Source organism: Coregonus lavaretus (genome assembly GCF_964263955.1).
Source record: "Coregonus lavaretus genome assembly, chromosome: 16".
In the NCBI taxonomy this organism is placed as follows: Eukaryota; Metazoa; Chordata; class Actinopteri; order Salmoniformes; family Salmonidae; genus Coregonus; species Coregonus lavaretus.
Window position 1 is genome coordinate 30,601,419 of NC_140003.1, and position 14,475 is coordinate 30,615,893.

The 14,475-nt window shown below is 45.5% G+C and overlaps 1 protein-coding gene across 2 annotated transcripts; it reads right to left on the minus strand.

Annotated features, from left to right (window-relative positions):
• Positions 1-1,106: 1,106 nt before the first annotated feature.
• epsti1 (epithelial stromal interaction 1) lies at positions 1,107-14,249 on the minus strand. Of its 2 annotated transcripts, none has more exons than XM_084180173.1 (11): positions 13,977-14,249; positions 12,473-12,531; positions 12,064-12,147; positions 11,911-11,984; positions 11,649-11,732; positions 10,817-10,890; positions 7,484-7,568; positions 5,300-5,383; positions 5,121-5,182; positions 4,633-4,838; positions 1,107-1,928 (listed from the first exon to the last, which is right to left on the minus strand). In XM_084180173.1, the coding sequence occupies exons 1-11, from the start codon at positions 14,168-14,170 to the stop codon at positions 1,801-1,803; spliced, it is 1,134 nt and encodes a 377-aa protein (XP_084036299.1). In that variant the 5' UTR covers positions 14,171-14,249; the 3' UTR covers positions 1,107-1,800. The 2 variants fall into 2 exon arrangements, with proteins under 2 accessions (XP_084036299.1, XP_084036300.1); XM_084180174.1 differs by having other exon boundaries at positions 13,933-14,205.
• Positions 14,250-14,475: the final 226 nt, after the last annotated feature.

Below are 14,475 nucleotides of genomic sequence, written 5' to 3' on the forward strand. Positions count from 1 at the left end.
CGTGTTTGGAGGACAAAGAATGCTGAGTTGCATCCAAAGAACACCATACCTACTGTGAAGCATGGGGGTGGAAACATCATGCTTTGGGGCTGCTTTTCTGCAAAGGGACCAGGACGACTGATTCGTGTAAAGGAAAGAATGAATGGGGCCATGTATCGTGAGATTTTGAGTGAAAACCTCCTTCCATCAGCAAGGGCATTGAAGATGAAACGTGGCTGGGTCTTTCAGCATGACAATGATCCCAAACACACCGCCCGGGCAACGAAGGAGTGGCTTCGTAAGAAGCATTTCAAGGTCCTGGAGTGGCCTAGCCAGTCTCCAGATCTCAACCCCATAGAAAATCTTTGGAGGGAGTTGAAAGTCTGTGTTGCCCAGCGACAGCCCCAAAACATCACTGCTCTAGAGGAGATCTGCATGGAGGAATGGGCCAAAATACCAGCAACAGTGTGTGAAAACCTTGTGAAGACTTACAGAAAACGTTTGACCTGTATCATTGCCAACAAAGGGTATATAACAAAGTATTGAGAAACTTTTGTTATTGACCAAATACTTATTTTCCACCATAATTTGCAAATAAATTCATTAAAAATACTACAATGTGATTTTCTGGAAAAAAAATCTCATTTTGTCTGTCATAGTTGACGTGTACCTATGATGAAAATTACAGGCCTCTCTCATCTTTTTAAGTGGAAGAACTTGCACAATTGGTGGCTGACTAAATACTTTTTTCCCCACTGTATCTCAACCCGGCCCAGTTGAGCAATGGGAACAGGAAGATCTCCAGGTCATCGCTGAAGACTTTGTAGAGTCACATTTACCATAAGTACTTCCATTACGTCTGAGGGGGGTTTTGGTTGGCAGTAACACAACCCTGTGCCATGTGAAAGTACCACTCTGTTCTTTGTTTCTGATCATTTAAAAGAAGGGGATGACATCGCTATTGTCCGGTAAATAATGAATGGAAGTGGGGTTTTTAACCACCTTTGTGTCCTATTGTTACAAACACTGGCTTCTGTGTTGTTCTATTTTTGGTCAACTGACAAAGACCTATTTGCAAGTACCCTTACAAAGTACAGCATCATAGAAAGACAAAGACAAAGCTTCTTCAACCATGCATAGTACCGTGTTGAACACCCATTTATTAAACACAGCCCTGGATAGCTGACCTAAACATTACAATACTAATTCAATCAAGGAAACATTTGAAGAATACAAAGTGAAAAGTCAAACATCTCAGTGAAACCAGAGATCACACATATCATAAAGACCCAATCTATTATCTAATAGGACACACTAAGGGAGACGGTCTATTGTTGTCCATTCTTACAGATGAGAAACCCTTGTAATGGATAGCCAACATGTTATTGTGATTAGCCTTTATACAGAGAAACAGAAAACAGCATCTCTCCCTGGACAGATGTTTCCATAACAACACAATGAGCTTGTTAAAAGCCAAACGGATATAAAGATGCTGACTCATCCTAGTGACCTACAGCTCATTTGTAAAACACACATCATCCTAAATCAATGTCAAACACAATGGAGCAATACGAGTCATTTGTGTTGAAGAAATTAACTAGTTTCACACTATTATTATTAGTAAGATATTACGTTTCACAATACTATCATTACTTGATCTAATAGATATTATCAAGTTTCACAATATTATCATTATTACGGTATCAAGTTTCACAATTTTACTATTAGAGATGAAGATATGACGAAGATTCAGTACTAAAGGTTAATACACAAGGGTTGTCATTAGACTAACACACATGCCTGTTGGTGGTCTCTGCAGCACTAGATAAGTAAGTCATAGGCCTGTTGATAGTCTCCGTTACACTGAATGACGATGTCCTCCAGAAAGGGTCTCTCACAGAACGGGAAGCTATTCTGAAGCTTCATCACAACCCACTCAAAGTCTGGATCTACAGAGGAGAAACACAGAGTTCAGTGTTAAATTGTACATTTATGCATATGTATGATTTTTCCAGTCATATTAGGTAACAAAGAAAGCCTTTGTTGCAGTCTATTGACAAGCCTAGGAAAGCAAGACAACTGCTCTCATGGAGTTTTATACCACACACTGTGTATGATCCTTTAGTTCTGAATACAGATGCAGGATCTTAATTTGACCTAGGTTGTCACAGCAAAAGAATCATGCAGCAAAAGGATTTAAACGCTTTGTCCATAATGTTGCTTGATCAGTGGTTAGGCTATTAGCTAGCCAAAAGTAGGCTACATGAAAAGTGCAATATTGTTAATATAACCGTTTGTTAGTGTGGGTTTTCAGTGAATTTATGTAAATCACAAAGCTCATCTGCATTTCCTGCAGGAACATTTTCAGCAAAAAGAGCCTGATCAAATTAAGATCCTACATCTGTATCTAAATGGCGGGGTATGGAGACAGAGGTACCATATCCTGGCCTATCAAACCCTAAATGAAAGCTGTATATTTATTCTGCATACAGCAGGATCTGCGCAACAGATGGCATGGAATATAGACTTGACTTTAGATCACTTTATGAGTTACGAAACCTTCTGAAAACTTTGATTTTGGATGAATGTTCCTTGTAATGAGAAACGATGACAGACACAGAGCTCAGCCTCATCCAATCCCATGCATGCATATACACATACACACGCACGCAGGCCCACACGCATACACACACACACACACACACTGTACACACACAGACAGGCTCACACATTAGGATGACAGTCCTAATGACCAAGCCCGTTCACTGCAGTTAGAGAGGACACTCCCATGATGCTCTCTGCTGGGTCATCTGGTTCAGCCAGGAAGGACAGATGACTGAAGAAGAAGAAGAAGAAGAAGAAGAAAGAGAGAGAGAGAGAGAGAGAGAGAGAGAGAGAGAAGAAACACTGGTCTTCCACCACAGTCATTCTGATCCTCCAACTAACCACACTATACCAGGCCCTGGTCGGTCACACACACACACACACACACACACACACACACACACACACACACACACAGAAGGGCAGTGTGAGGAGCCTGGAGGGAGAGGGCATCAGCCAGCCAGGAGGAGATTAGGAGTGTTATGGTGATGAAGGACTAACATCCTCTTTACATCCTAATCACCACGGCCATTTAGCCAACGGAGGCTTTTCTCCAAAACTATTTCCAGTTGACATTACACCCTAATCAGGGTGGTTGCTGAACATGGCCATTTACAACAGCTATCGGATGCAAGTTGACGGGTGTATTCAGGACCAACCCACAATCCTGGCATCGAACCCACGACCCTGGCATCGAACCTCCAACCCTGGCATCGAACCCACAACCCTGGCATCAAACCTACAACCCTGCCATTGAACCTACAACCCTGGCATCCAACCCACAACACTTGCGTCCAACCCAAAATTCTGGCATCGAACCCACAACCCTGGCATCGAACCCACAACCCTGGCATCGAACCCACAACCCTATCATCAAACCCACAACCCCGGCATCGAACCCACAACCCTATCATCAAACCCACAACCCCGGCATGGAACCCACAGCCACAACCCTGACATCGAACCCACAACCCTGGCATCAAACCCACAACCCTGGCATTGCCAGCCCCATGCTCCAAACCACTGAGCCATCCAAGCCAGTTCACAAGCTGCTGCTGACTGGATAGAGAGGATGAATGGAGTTGGTTTGTCAGGGATGGTGGCTGAGATAGTGTGGCCAGGCAAAGCCAGCTCTGCACTGACAGGCAGAAAACTATGTGTACTGTGATGACAGCTGGGTTCGAACCCAGGTCTCCTGCTTAAGCCCACTGAGCAAAAGCCTAGGGGTTGCCTTGGGTAACTAATGCAAGTTTTCATGGGTGCGATGTGACCGTGAGAGCAAAAGTATTTTGCAGATGTGATGACAAGTAGCAGTAGGTCCTGAACTGAACTGTTCCTGAACTGAACTGTGAAACCCAACAGAAGTAAGCTTAAGCATCAGATGCCATCAGCTACAGAAGCCCAAGAACGTGGGAAGGGAATCAAAGCGTACCTTTGTTATGAGGTAACTCTAGTCAACAGAACATCTGCTCCTGTGCTGCTGCTGCTGCTATGGGGGCTTTGGCTTTGGCTGCCGCCATTGATAGGTTCATTTAAAGGGTTTAGTCTTCTGCACAAACACACACACACAGAGACATGTCTGATTTGAAGACTGCATGCCTTGGCACCAGGTAAATGAAATCATTCCAGAAGGCAGCATCTGACTGTGTTCCAAGCCCTGACTACTGGAATGTCTCTGACACGTTGTTTCATCAATTCATTTGGAATTGTATTTACGCTACACTGTATTATTGCCTTTTTTGTAGATATGGGCAGTGGTCAAAGTGGCCCATGGCAGGTGAGTTGAGAGCCGTGAAGTGGCATGGGAAACTAAACCCCAAAACATCTAGCTTACGGCCGTGAAATGGTTCGAGCACACACGCAAAGCAGCCAGCATGCCAGTCATTTAAGACTCTCTCTCTGACAGAATCACACTGAGGGGCTTTTCCTTTCTACTTGACAGCTTGGCAGACTGAATGGCAGAGAATTTCCCTCCCTTCCTGACACATTGTAATTAACGGTACCCAGTGTGCAAGTGTGTATGTGTACGTGCATCCGTGTGTGTCTTACTGGTCTCCTCTCGCCACTCTGAGGTGCTGTGTGCTGGGTCAGGCTCCGGGGATGTAAAGGTGTCTTGTGGTCTGGAGGTCTGGCTATGGGTCTGCCAGTCTCTTCTGTCCTCCTCCATAACCACAGGGGGGCGCTGTAGCTCCATCTGCCCCCCTGCAACCTCTGTGCCCCCACCCTGCAGTCGGTCCAGGAAAGCTGATCTCCCCCTGCCACCAGACATAGTCATTTGTGTGTTATAAAATGTCAGAATGTTTCTTTGGAATGTATTCAGTATTTCTATGCTAATGTTTGTAATGCTGCAAGCCACATCTCCTTACAGGGATAATAATATATTCTAAACTCTTAAAAAGAGATTAGCAATATCAATAGATTACAGGCCGTCCGGCCAATTACTGGAGCAAAATAAATAAGGGAACAATGTCTAAACAGATCCCTCGATATTCAAAAATGAAAGTTAGGTTTTAACATGGTTGTAAAAATGAGCACACCTTCTCAATTCTCTCCTCCTCTCCTCCTCCTGATCACTATCTTTCTCCTCCAAGACTTCACTCTGAGGGGAAGAACATGGATTAGTACTGCCCCGATAACTGAAGTGTAGTTTAATTCCTGCTTGGGCTACATATACCGATAACATTTGTTAGCAATGGTTGTATATTTGACAGGGTACCTTCATCCTCTGTTCCTTCTTCTTCAGCTGTAGAGCTGTATTCTCCTCCTCTTTCCTCTCTGCCCTGTATTCCTGGGCTCTGGCCTGCAGGAGAGGAACACAAGAAACAGGGTCTCAGGCCTCTGCTTAAACACAGGCAGGGAGGGAGAGAGAGAGAGTGTGAGAGAGATACAGTACATTGTTTTTCTGGAGTCAGGCTTTTGCTCTTTCTCTGTTCTCTATCCTCACACACACACACATGCACGCACACGCACGCACACTCCCCCACACAAACAGAGGATATAAGGAATATTAAATCGGCCTTAAGGAACCATCTCTGAAAGAACAACAAATTCCCCAGTACCACTGTAGAGACCACATCAACCACACTCTCTTCCCCCTCTCTCCCCCTTCTCCCCGTTGCTCTCCCCACTCCTGCTAGGCAGCTTTGATCGCTGGGTCTGTGACGTTGGTTTAGCTTGGAGGGATCCAGTACTGCAGTCTGGAGCATTGCCAGAGAGCCAGGTCAGTAGAGAGTAAAGCAGGATCACACAGACATCCTGACACTCCTTCACTACCATGTTCTCAGAGGAAACAAGCAGAAAATATATGAATAGAATGTAGGATCTCTATGGAAACTGGAGAGGCATACTGCTACACACATTACTCTGTGTATGTCTGTCTCCACAGGGATGACAGGTATTGTCATATGATGTTTCTATCCTTTTGGGTTCTCCTATAGTCACTGTCTGTCAGGGAGAGGAGTCCCTCTCTCTTCCTGTCCTGTTTCCTCATCTTTGCCTACAGCTCTCTCTCCATCTCGCTCTCTCCCTCTCCTCACCCTCTCTCGCTCTATCCTCTCTCTCCCTCTCCTCACTCTCTCTCCTGACCTCTCGTCAGCCTCTCTCTCCCTCTCCTCTCCCTCTCTCTCTCTCCTCACCCTCTCTCTCACTCCTGGCACTGCTAATTCTCCCAATCATGTGAGAAATAAGGGAAAAGAGAGAAACTTGAACAACAATGAGAAAAGCCACACAAGAAAACATTTCCTCTGCCTGTCTATCTGTCTGTCCATCTGTCTGTCTTCCACAGGAGCTGTGTGTACGATTCGAATAAAGATGTCAGTTGACACAATACTGTCGTCAGTCGGTACATTATGAAACCCTTCCCTAACACACACATACTCAAACCCTGGGGCCCTTCCTTCCTGCACTTCCCTGTCTGCTGTCTGCAGCATCACCACAACACGACACCACTGAGACCAGGCTAGGGCTGAGATGAGACATCAACACTACTATTATTAGCACTACATACAAATAATAGTATATTACACACATTAAGCTATGATGGCTTGTGGTCTATCTCTCCTTCCTCACCAGGTAAATTGATTGGTTGTTCTGGAGCTGGTTGACATAGCGACCTGGATGACATAGCAAAGATGACCTCTGTGATTGGCAGGTCTTCCTGCATCCTGGCCTCTCATTGGCTGACAGCCTGGCTTCCTTTCAGGTACTTTCACCAGAACTACGCAGGTTATTCCACCCTTGGTCTGTCTGCAGTGAACTCTCTCTCCCTCTCTCTCCCTGTCTCTATCCATCTCTCTGTACTTTCTGTGAACTCTGGGAAGTCCCTTGAACTCTGTGAGCCTCACCCCACCAACTCCCTTCCTCTAACCATCAACTTATGAGGAGAGAGGGGGGATAGAGAGAGAGAGCGAAAGAGAAGGAAAGTGAGGGTAACGAGAGAGAGAGAGAGAGAGAGAGAGAGAGAGAGAGAGAGAGAGAGAGAGTAAAGAAAGAAAGACAGACAGAGAGTGAAAGACAGAAATGGCAAGACTTCTAGTGTGTATGTATTTACACTTACTCAAATCCAATCATACCCTCTAAAGCCCCACTGTGCCCTGGCTCTCTCTCACACACACACACACACACACACACACACACACACACACACACACACGCACGCAGTGTCCACTAGCTCTGACCAGAGGACAATATTAGGGGGATGAGTCCTCTCCCCGGGCTGGGCTGGACCAACCTTTCTGGGGCTGAGTTTATCCCCACTCCACCCCAGTCGATGAGAGCTCCAGAGCAGAGCGTATTCAAAGACGGATCCATTGGTGTGAATTACCCCTGACCTCACAGCCACAGCTCTGAGAGTCCTGAACCCAGGGCCCTGTCTAGGATATACACACACACATAGTCCTACCCAGGGTGATGTGTGTGAGGCACTAGTCAATGCCACTGGAGCTGCATCTGACCTCTCCACCCTCTGAAGGAACTGCTCTGTCCTCCTGCAGATCACAAACACACACACACACACACAGTTGTGAAATGGAGATGTGGTGTTGTAGTGTTAATGTTTTCTGCAGACACTCCTGATTCTCCCCACAGCAGGATGCTGTTTCACAGAGGAGTCACCTAGTCTGTTTGTCCTGGTCTGACTCTTACTGTTTCAGTACTCTGTCCTATCTGTCCTGTCCCCGTCTCAGTCCCATCTCTAGCCCCATCATCTGTAACCTCCTCTTCTCTCTCCACCCCTGACTCCAACATGCTCCCTCTGTCTGTCCGTCTGTCTGTCTCTACATGTTTGTATTGTTCCTTCCCTACAGTTCTCCTAGTGTGTTGTTGTGTCATGTTTGTTGTTATTGGGCTGATGCCAGTGGTGTCAAACAGACATTTTCCTCCAGAGGGGTTGGAAAGTAGTCAGGGTTCCAATAACACAATAACTCTGTGGGGTGCTTGAGGGCTAAGGGTTTGGACCAGTGTTAATATTATTATGCTTTGGATAAGAGATTCCTGCACATAACACTCTGTACACTCTGCAAATAAACATCCATTAAAGTGCAATGTTCCTGCATTCTACTTCAGTTTTTGACTCTCCTACACCTGTAATTATACTGTATGTTACTTTAGGTGAACAAAAGGGTTTACATGGTTCAAATCAAATCAAATCAAATTTGATTGCCCACATGCGCCGAATACAACAGGTGTAGACATTACAGTGAAATGCTTACTTACAGCCCTTAACCAACAATGCATTTATTTTTTAATAAAAAAAGTAAAATAAAACATCAACAAAAAAGTGTTGAGAAAAAAAGAGCAGAAGTAAAATAAAATAACAGTAGGTAGGCTATATATACAGGGGGTACCGGTGCAGAGTCAATGTGCGAGGGCACTGGCTAATTGAGGTAGTTGAAGTAATATGTACATGTGGGTAGAGTTAAAGTGACTATGCATAAATAATTAACAGAGTAGCAGCAGCGTAAAAAGAGGGGGTGGGGGTGGGGGGGCAGTGCAACTAGTTTGGGTAGCCATGATTAGCTGTTCAGGAGTCTTATGGCTTGGGGGTAGAAGCTGTTGAGAAGTCTTTTGGACCTAGACTTGGCACTCCGGTACCGCTTGCCGTGCGGTAGCAGAGAGAACAGTCTATGACTAGGGTGGCTGGAGTCTTTGACAATTTTGAGAGCCTTCCTCTGACACCGCCTGGTATAGTGGTCCTGGATGGCAGGAAGCTTGGCCCCAGTGATGTACTGGGCCGTACGCACTATCCTCTGTAGTGCCTTGCGGTCGGAGGCTGAGCAGTTGCCATACCATGCGGTGATGCAACCAGTCAGGATGCTCTCGATGGTGCAGCTGTATAATTTGTTGAGGATCTGAGGACCCATGCCAAATCTTTTCAGTCTCCTGAGGGAGAATAGGCTTTGTCATGCCCTCTTCACGACTGTCTTGGTGTGTTTGGACCATGATAGTTCGTTGGTGATGTGGACACCAAGGAACTTGAAGCTCTCAACCTGTTCCACTACAGCCCTGTCGATGAGAATGGGGGCGTGCTCAGTCCTCTTTTTTTTCCTGTAGTCCACAATCATCTCCTTTGTCTTGGTCACGTTGAGGGAGAGGCACCACACGGCCAGGTCTCTGACCTCGTCCCTATAGGCTGTCTCATCGTTGTCGGTGATCAGGCCTACCACTGTTGTGTCGTCGGCAAACATAATGATGGTGTTGGAATCGTGCCTGGCCATGCAGTCATGGGTGAACAAGGAGTACAGGAGGGGACTGAGCACGCACCCCTGAGGGGCCCCCGTGTTGAGGATCAGTGTGGCAGATGTGTTGTTACCTACCCTTACCACCTGGGGGCGGCCCGTCAGGAAGTCCAGGATCCAGTTGCAGAGGGAGGTGTTTAGTCCCAGGATCCTTAGCTTAGTGATGAGCTTTGAAGGCACTATGGTGTTGAATGCTGAGCTGTAGTCAATGAATAGCATTCTCACGTAGGTGTTCCTCTTGTCCAGGTGGGAAAGGGCAGTGTGGAGTGTAATAGAGATTGCATCATCTGTGGATCTGTTGGGGCGGTATGCAAATTGGAGTGGGTCTAGGGTTTCTGGGATAATGGTGTTGATGTGAGCCATGACCAGCCTTTCAAAGCACATTCATGGCTACAGAAGTCAGTGCTACGGGTCGGTAGTCATTTAGACAGGTTATCTTAGTGTCCTTGGGCATTGGGACTATAGTGGTCTGCTTGAAACATGTTGATATTACAGACTCAGTCAGGGACATGTTGAAAATGTCCAGTGAAGACACTTGCCAGTTGGTCAGCACATGCTCGGAGTACACATCCTGGTAATCTATCTGGCCCTGCAGCCTTGTGAATGTTGACCTGCTTAAAAGTCTTACTCACATTGGCTACGGAGAGCGTGATCACATAGTCATCCGGAACAGCTGGTGCTCTCATGCATGCTTCAGTGTTGCTTGCCTCGAAGCGAGCATAGAAGTGGTTTAGCTCGTCTGGAAGTCTTGTGTCACTGGGCAGCTCGCGGCTGTGCTTCCCTTTGTAGTCTGTAATAGTTTTCAAGCCCTGCCACTTCCGACGAGCATCAGAGCCGGTGTAGTACGATTCAATCTTAGTCCTGTACTGACTCTTTGCCTGTTTGATGGTTCGTTGGAGGGTATAGCGGGATTTCTCATAAGCGTCCGGGTTAGAGTCCCGCTCCTTGAAAGCGGCAGCTCTACCCTTTAGCTCAGTGCGGATGTTGCCTGTAATCCATGGCTTCTGGTTGGGGTATGTACGTACGGTCACTGTGGGGACGACGTCATCGATGCACTTATTGATGAAGCCAGTGACTGATGTGGTGTTCTCCTCAATGCTATCTGAAGAATCCCGGAACATGTTCCAGTCTGTGCTAGCAAAACAGTCCTGTAGCTTAGCATCTGCGTCATCTGACCACTTTTTTATTAACCGAGTTACTGGTGCTTCCTGCTTTAGTTTTTGCTTATAAGCAGGAATCAGGAGGATAGAGTTATGGTCAGATTTGCCAAATGGAGGGCGAGGGAGAGCTTTGTATGCGTCTCTGTGTGTGGAGTAAAGGTGGTCTAGAGTTTTTTTCCCTCTGGTTGCACATTTAATGATGGTAGAAATTAGGTAGAACAGTGATGCATGTGAGGGTAAATAGGGGCACACAGGTTAAGTGTGTGTCACACACACCCATCTCCTCTCCTCTGTCTGCTACAGATACACCTCCTTTATTCACAAGTTCAAAGTGCTGACCTGAGGTGGTCCTGTGCGAGAACTTCTCTCCTCCGCCTGTCCTCCTGTTCTCTCCTCTCTTCCAGTCTCTCAGCCTGTAACATAGTTAAAAACATCAGTGACTTGTTACTAATTAGTAGTGACTTGTCGTAACCATTCCCTCTCAGGTCACAACCAAGGACTAGGTTGTGGAGAGAAACTTGGTCAGCTTTATTAAGTGGGTCACAAGGCTTGAAGTGTTATTAGGGTCACAACTCTTTAAAGGTTCCGTAACCACTGCTCTAGTGTCCTTTATGAACCACTATTAAGACATCTCTGTCTGTATTAACCACTCAGAGAGGGCCAGCCAGACATGGACTCGAACATGTCTAACAGCTCTCTCTGCTGTAGCCTGTGGTTCCTGGAAACACCAACGCTCATCAATCAGTCAGGGAAATATTGTCTCCTTAATGATGGGTGTGGATATGTCTCTTTCTCTCTGTCTATTATGCTCTCTCTCTCTCTGTGAGAGAGAGCCAGGGCACAGTGGGGCTTTAGAGGGTATGATTGGATTTGAGTAAGTGTAAATACATACACACTAGAAGTCTTGCCATTTCTGTCTTTCACTCTCTCTCTCTCTCTCTCTCTCTCTCTCTCTCTCTCTCTCTCTCTCTCTCTCTCTCTCTCTCTCTCTCTCTCTCTATCACCACATCTAGGATTTTTTTAGTGTGCCTGCCAGCTGTCTGCAGTGGCCTCTGTTGGAATTAAATGGTATTATAGAGAGAAACAATACCTTCTGTATACCTACAGTACATAGTAACAATACAATGACGTCAATAGTACAGTGCTAACACCCTCTCCATCCCTCTCTTACCTTCTCCCGCTGTTTAGCCTTCATCCTTTCATCCTCCTCTTCCTCAGCCTGTCTCCGTTGCTGGTCCAGCTCCTCTTTTCTCAGCTTCACACACACAACACAAGTAGACAACTTACTCATACCGTCTGTCAAGGGCTGTTTAGAAGGCATCATCAAGAAATTAGCAGAATGTGAGAGTTTTACATGCCAGGCACAAATTGGATGGAATACGGGCCATAATGTTATAAATAAGTATTTATTGTAAAATGTAAAGATTGAGTACCTGTTTCTTCAGTTTAGAGTGTCGTAACTCCACCAGCTGCCTGTCTCTGGCCTCAGCCAGTGACACAGCACCACCTTACAGAGATACATGCATTAGAATATAATATGATTAATGTGTGTGTGTGTGTGTGTGTGTGTGTGTGTGTGTGTGTACCTAGCCTCTCTGGGGCCAGTTGGACAGGACCAGGTCTGTTTGCTTCCTTCCATCTCTGGAAGTCCTCCTCTTCTTTCTGAGCCACTGTGGGTTAAGGGAGAATGGTGACATGTTGGCATATTACATTCCAAGTATATTACAATATATAGTATATTACTAATATATACTATTACTGGAGGGAGGAGTAGAGGGGAAGGGGGGGGGGGGGGGGGGTAGAGGGATGGATGGAAAGAGGGATGGAGAGATATCATAACAATGCTATTGTACTGAAACAGGCAGGCAGTGCACCTCGAAACTCTCAACCTTCTGGCCCGAAGTCCCACGGAAATCGACTGTGCCACAAAAGCGTGCTCAAGTGGCAGAGTCAATATCCAGGCTTATAAACCAGGGTCGCTACAACGAGACTTACTCCTCTGTAGTTTACTCCTTCTTGATTCAATGGGTGGTATCATGGTGAACCCATCTGAACTGTGAGACAGAGACAGAGACAGAGACAGAGACAGAGACAGAGACAGAGAGAGAGAGAGAGAGAGAGAGAGAGAGAGAGAGAGAGAGAGAGAGAATGAGAGGATGTAAATAAAAATCTAATCAAATTGTATTTGTCACATGGCCCGAATACAACATGTGTAGTATTGTGTAGTGGTCCTCTGTAGCTCAACTGTTAGAGCACGACGCTTGTAACGCCAAGGTAGTGGGTTCGATCCCCGGGACCACCCATACACAGAAATGTATGCACGCATGACTGTAAGTCGCTTTGGATAAAAGCGTCTGCTAAATGGCATATATATAAATAGTAGACCTTACCGTGAAATGCTTACTTACAAGCCCTTAACCAACAATGCAGATTTTTTTTTTAAGTAAGTAAGAAAATATTTGCTAGTATAGAGGTCATGGATGGCAGCAAACTTGTCCCCAGTGATCTACTGGGCCATCCTACGCACTACTCTCTGTAGCGCCTTGCGGTCGAAGCGGAGCAGTTGCCATACCAAGCGGTGATGCAACCAGTCAGAGAAATCGAGAGAAAGGGAAATGTAAATGCCTCCCCCTACTTATACATTTAATAACCCTCATAATCTTCTGTGCCAAGGGTTTTACCAGACAGAGGTGTGGTGCTAAAACTAATTCATGCACAAAACACACTATTCTTGTGCACCCAAACAGAACACAAGCGTCTGTCCATGTGCGCATGCGTGTGTATAGACTAGTTTTACCAGAGATATTAGAGAAAGGAGGAGATAGGAATGAATGGCCAATGTTTAACGCCCCACCCAGCAGACTGTCGACCAATCACGTTCACGTTGTCATGCTGCGTCACACGGTTGCTAAATTAATCGTCACGCAATCCCTTCTCAAACTCAGGGTATGAGTCAATAAACCTGCCTATTTACAGAAAATATTTGTAATGTTGTACTTCTTGTTCACGAAATTCATGGTAATGTTAGGTTTTTAAACCATTCACTCCTTAAAGGAGAGATCTCCTTGTCCCACAATCGCCCAAAATGCACCGCGCGGCCCATTGACGACGTACAGGCAACGTACTCAATAGGCATTAATAGGAATCCAATGGAGTTTCCCATCTCCTCAAAATAATCTCTGGTTTCTCTTCCGCTTCACAGGAATTAAGAGCATGAAACGAAACTTACTGTAGGCTAAACGTGAATATGACCTTACATAAATACTAAATTTAATACATTCTAAATGTGAATGACATTCCATACTTTTACATAATAGTACTTCCCAAACTTTTCCCAATCTTTCTTAAACTTGATGCAGAAGAGAACCTTCCATATCCGTATAGCCCGAATATCCCCTTGAAACATATGAAAACACATAGTCTAATAGAGATAAATATTATTGGCTACTACTCACTGTTGAGGCTGAGTTGGAGATAAATAGTATTGACTACTACTCACTGTTGAGGCTGAGTTGGATCCTGCTGTGTTTGTGGATCGGTGTTTGCGTTGACAGGTGCGTTAGCATTGGCATCAGGGTTGGAATCCCGGGGCTCTTGACATGCATTATTTACAGACTGCCTATTTGTTCTCCGATTAGCTCCTGAATTGGTAGAATTGATTTTATTATTACTATAATATCCCTGGTCGTCCATGATGGCACCCTATATCCTATGGCTCCTGACACAGAACTGTCTGAGACGGCGGTAAATTGGAGAAGTCCCTACCCCCTGTGGCAGACACGCGTATTGGAGAGTTAACTCCCAGTATCAAATCAAACCTTATTTGTCACATGCGCCGAATACAACAGGACCTTACCGTGAAATGCTTACAAGCCCTTAACCAACAATGCAGTTCAAGAAAGAGTTAAGAAAATATTTACCAAATAAACTAAAGTAAAAAAGAATTAAAAAGTAACACAATAAAATAACAATAATGAGGCTATATACAGTGGGTACCT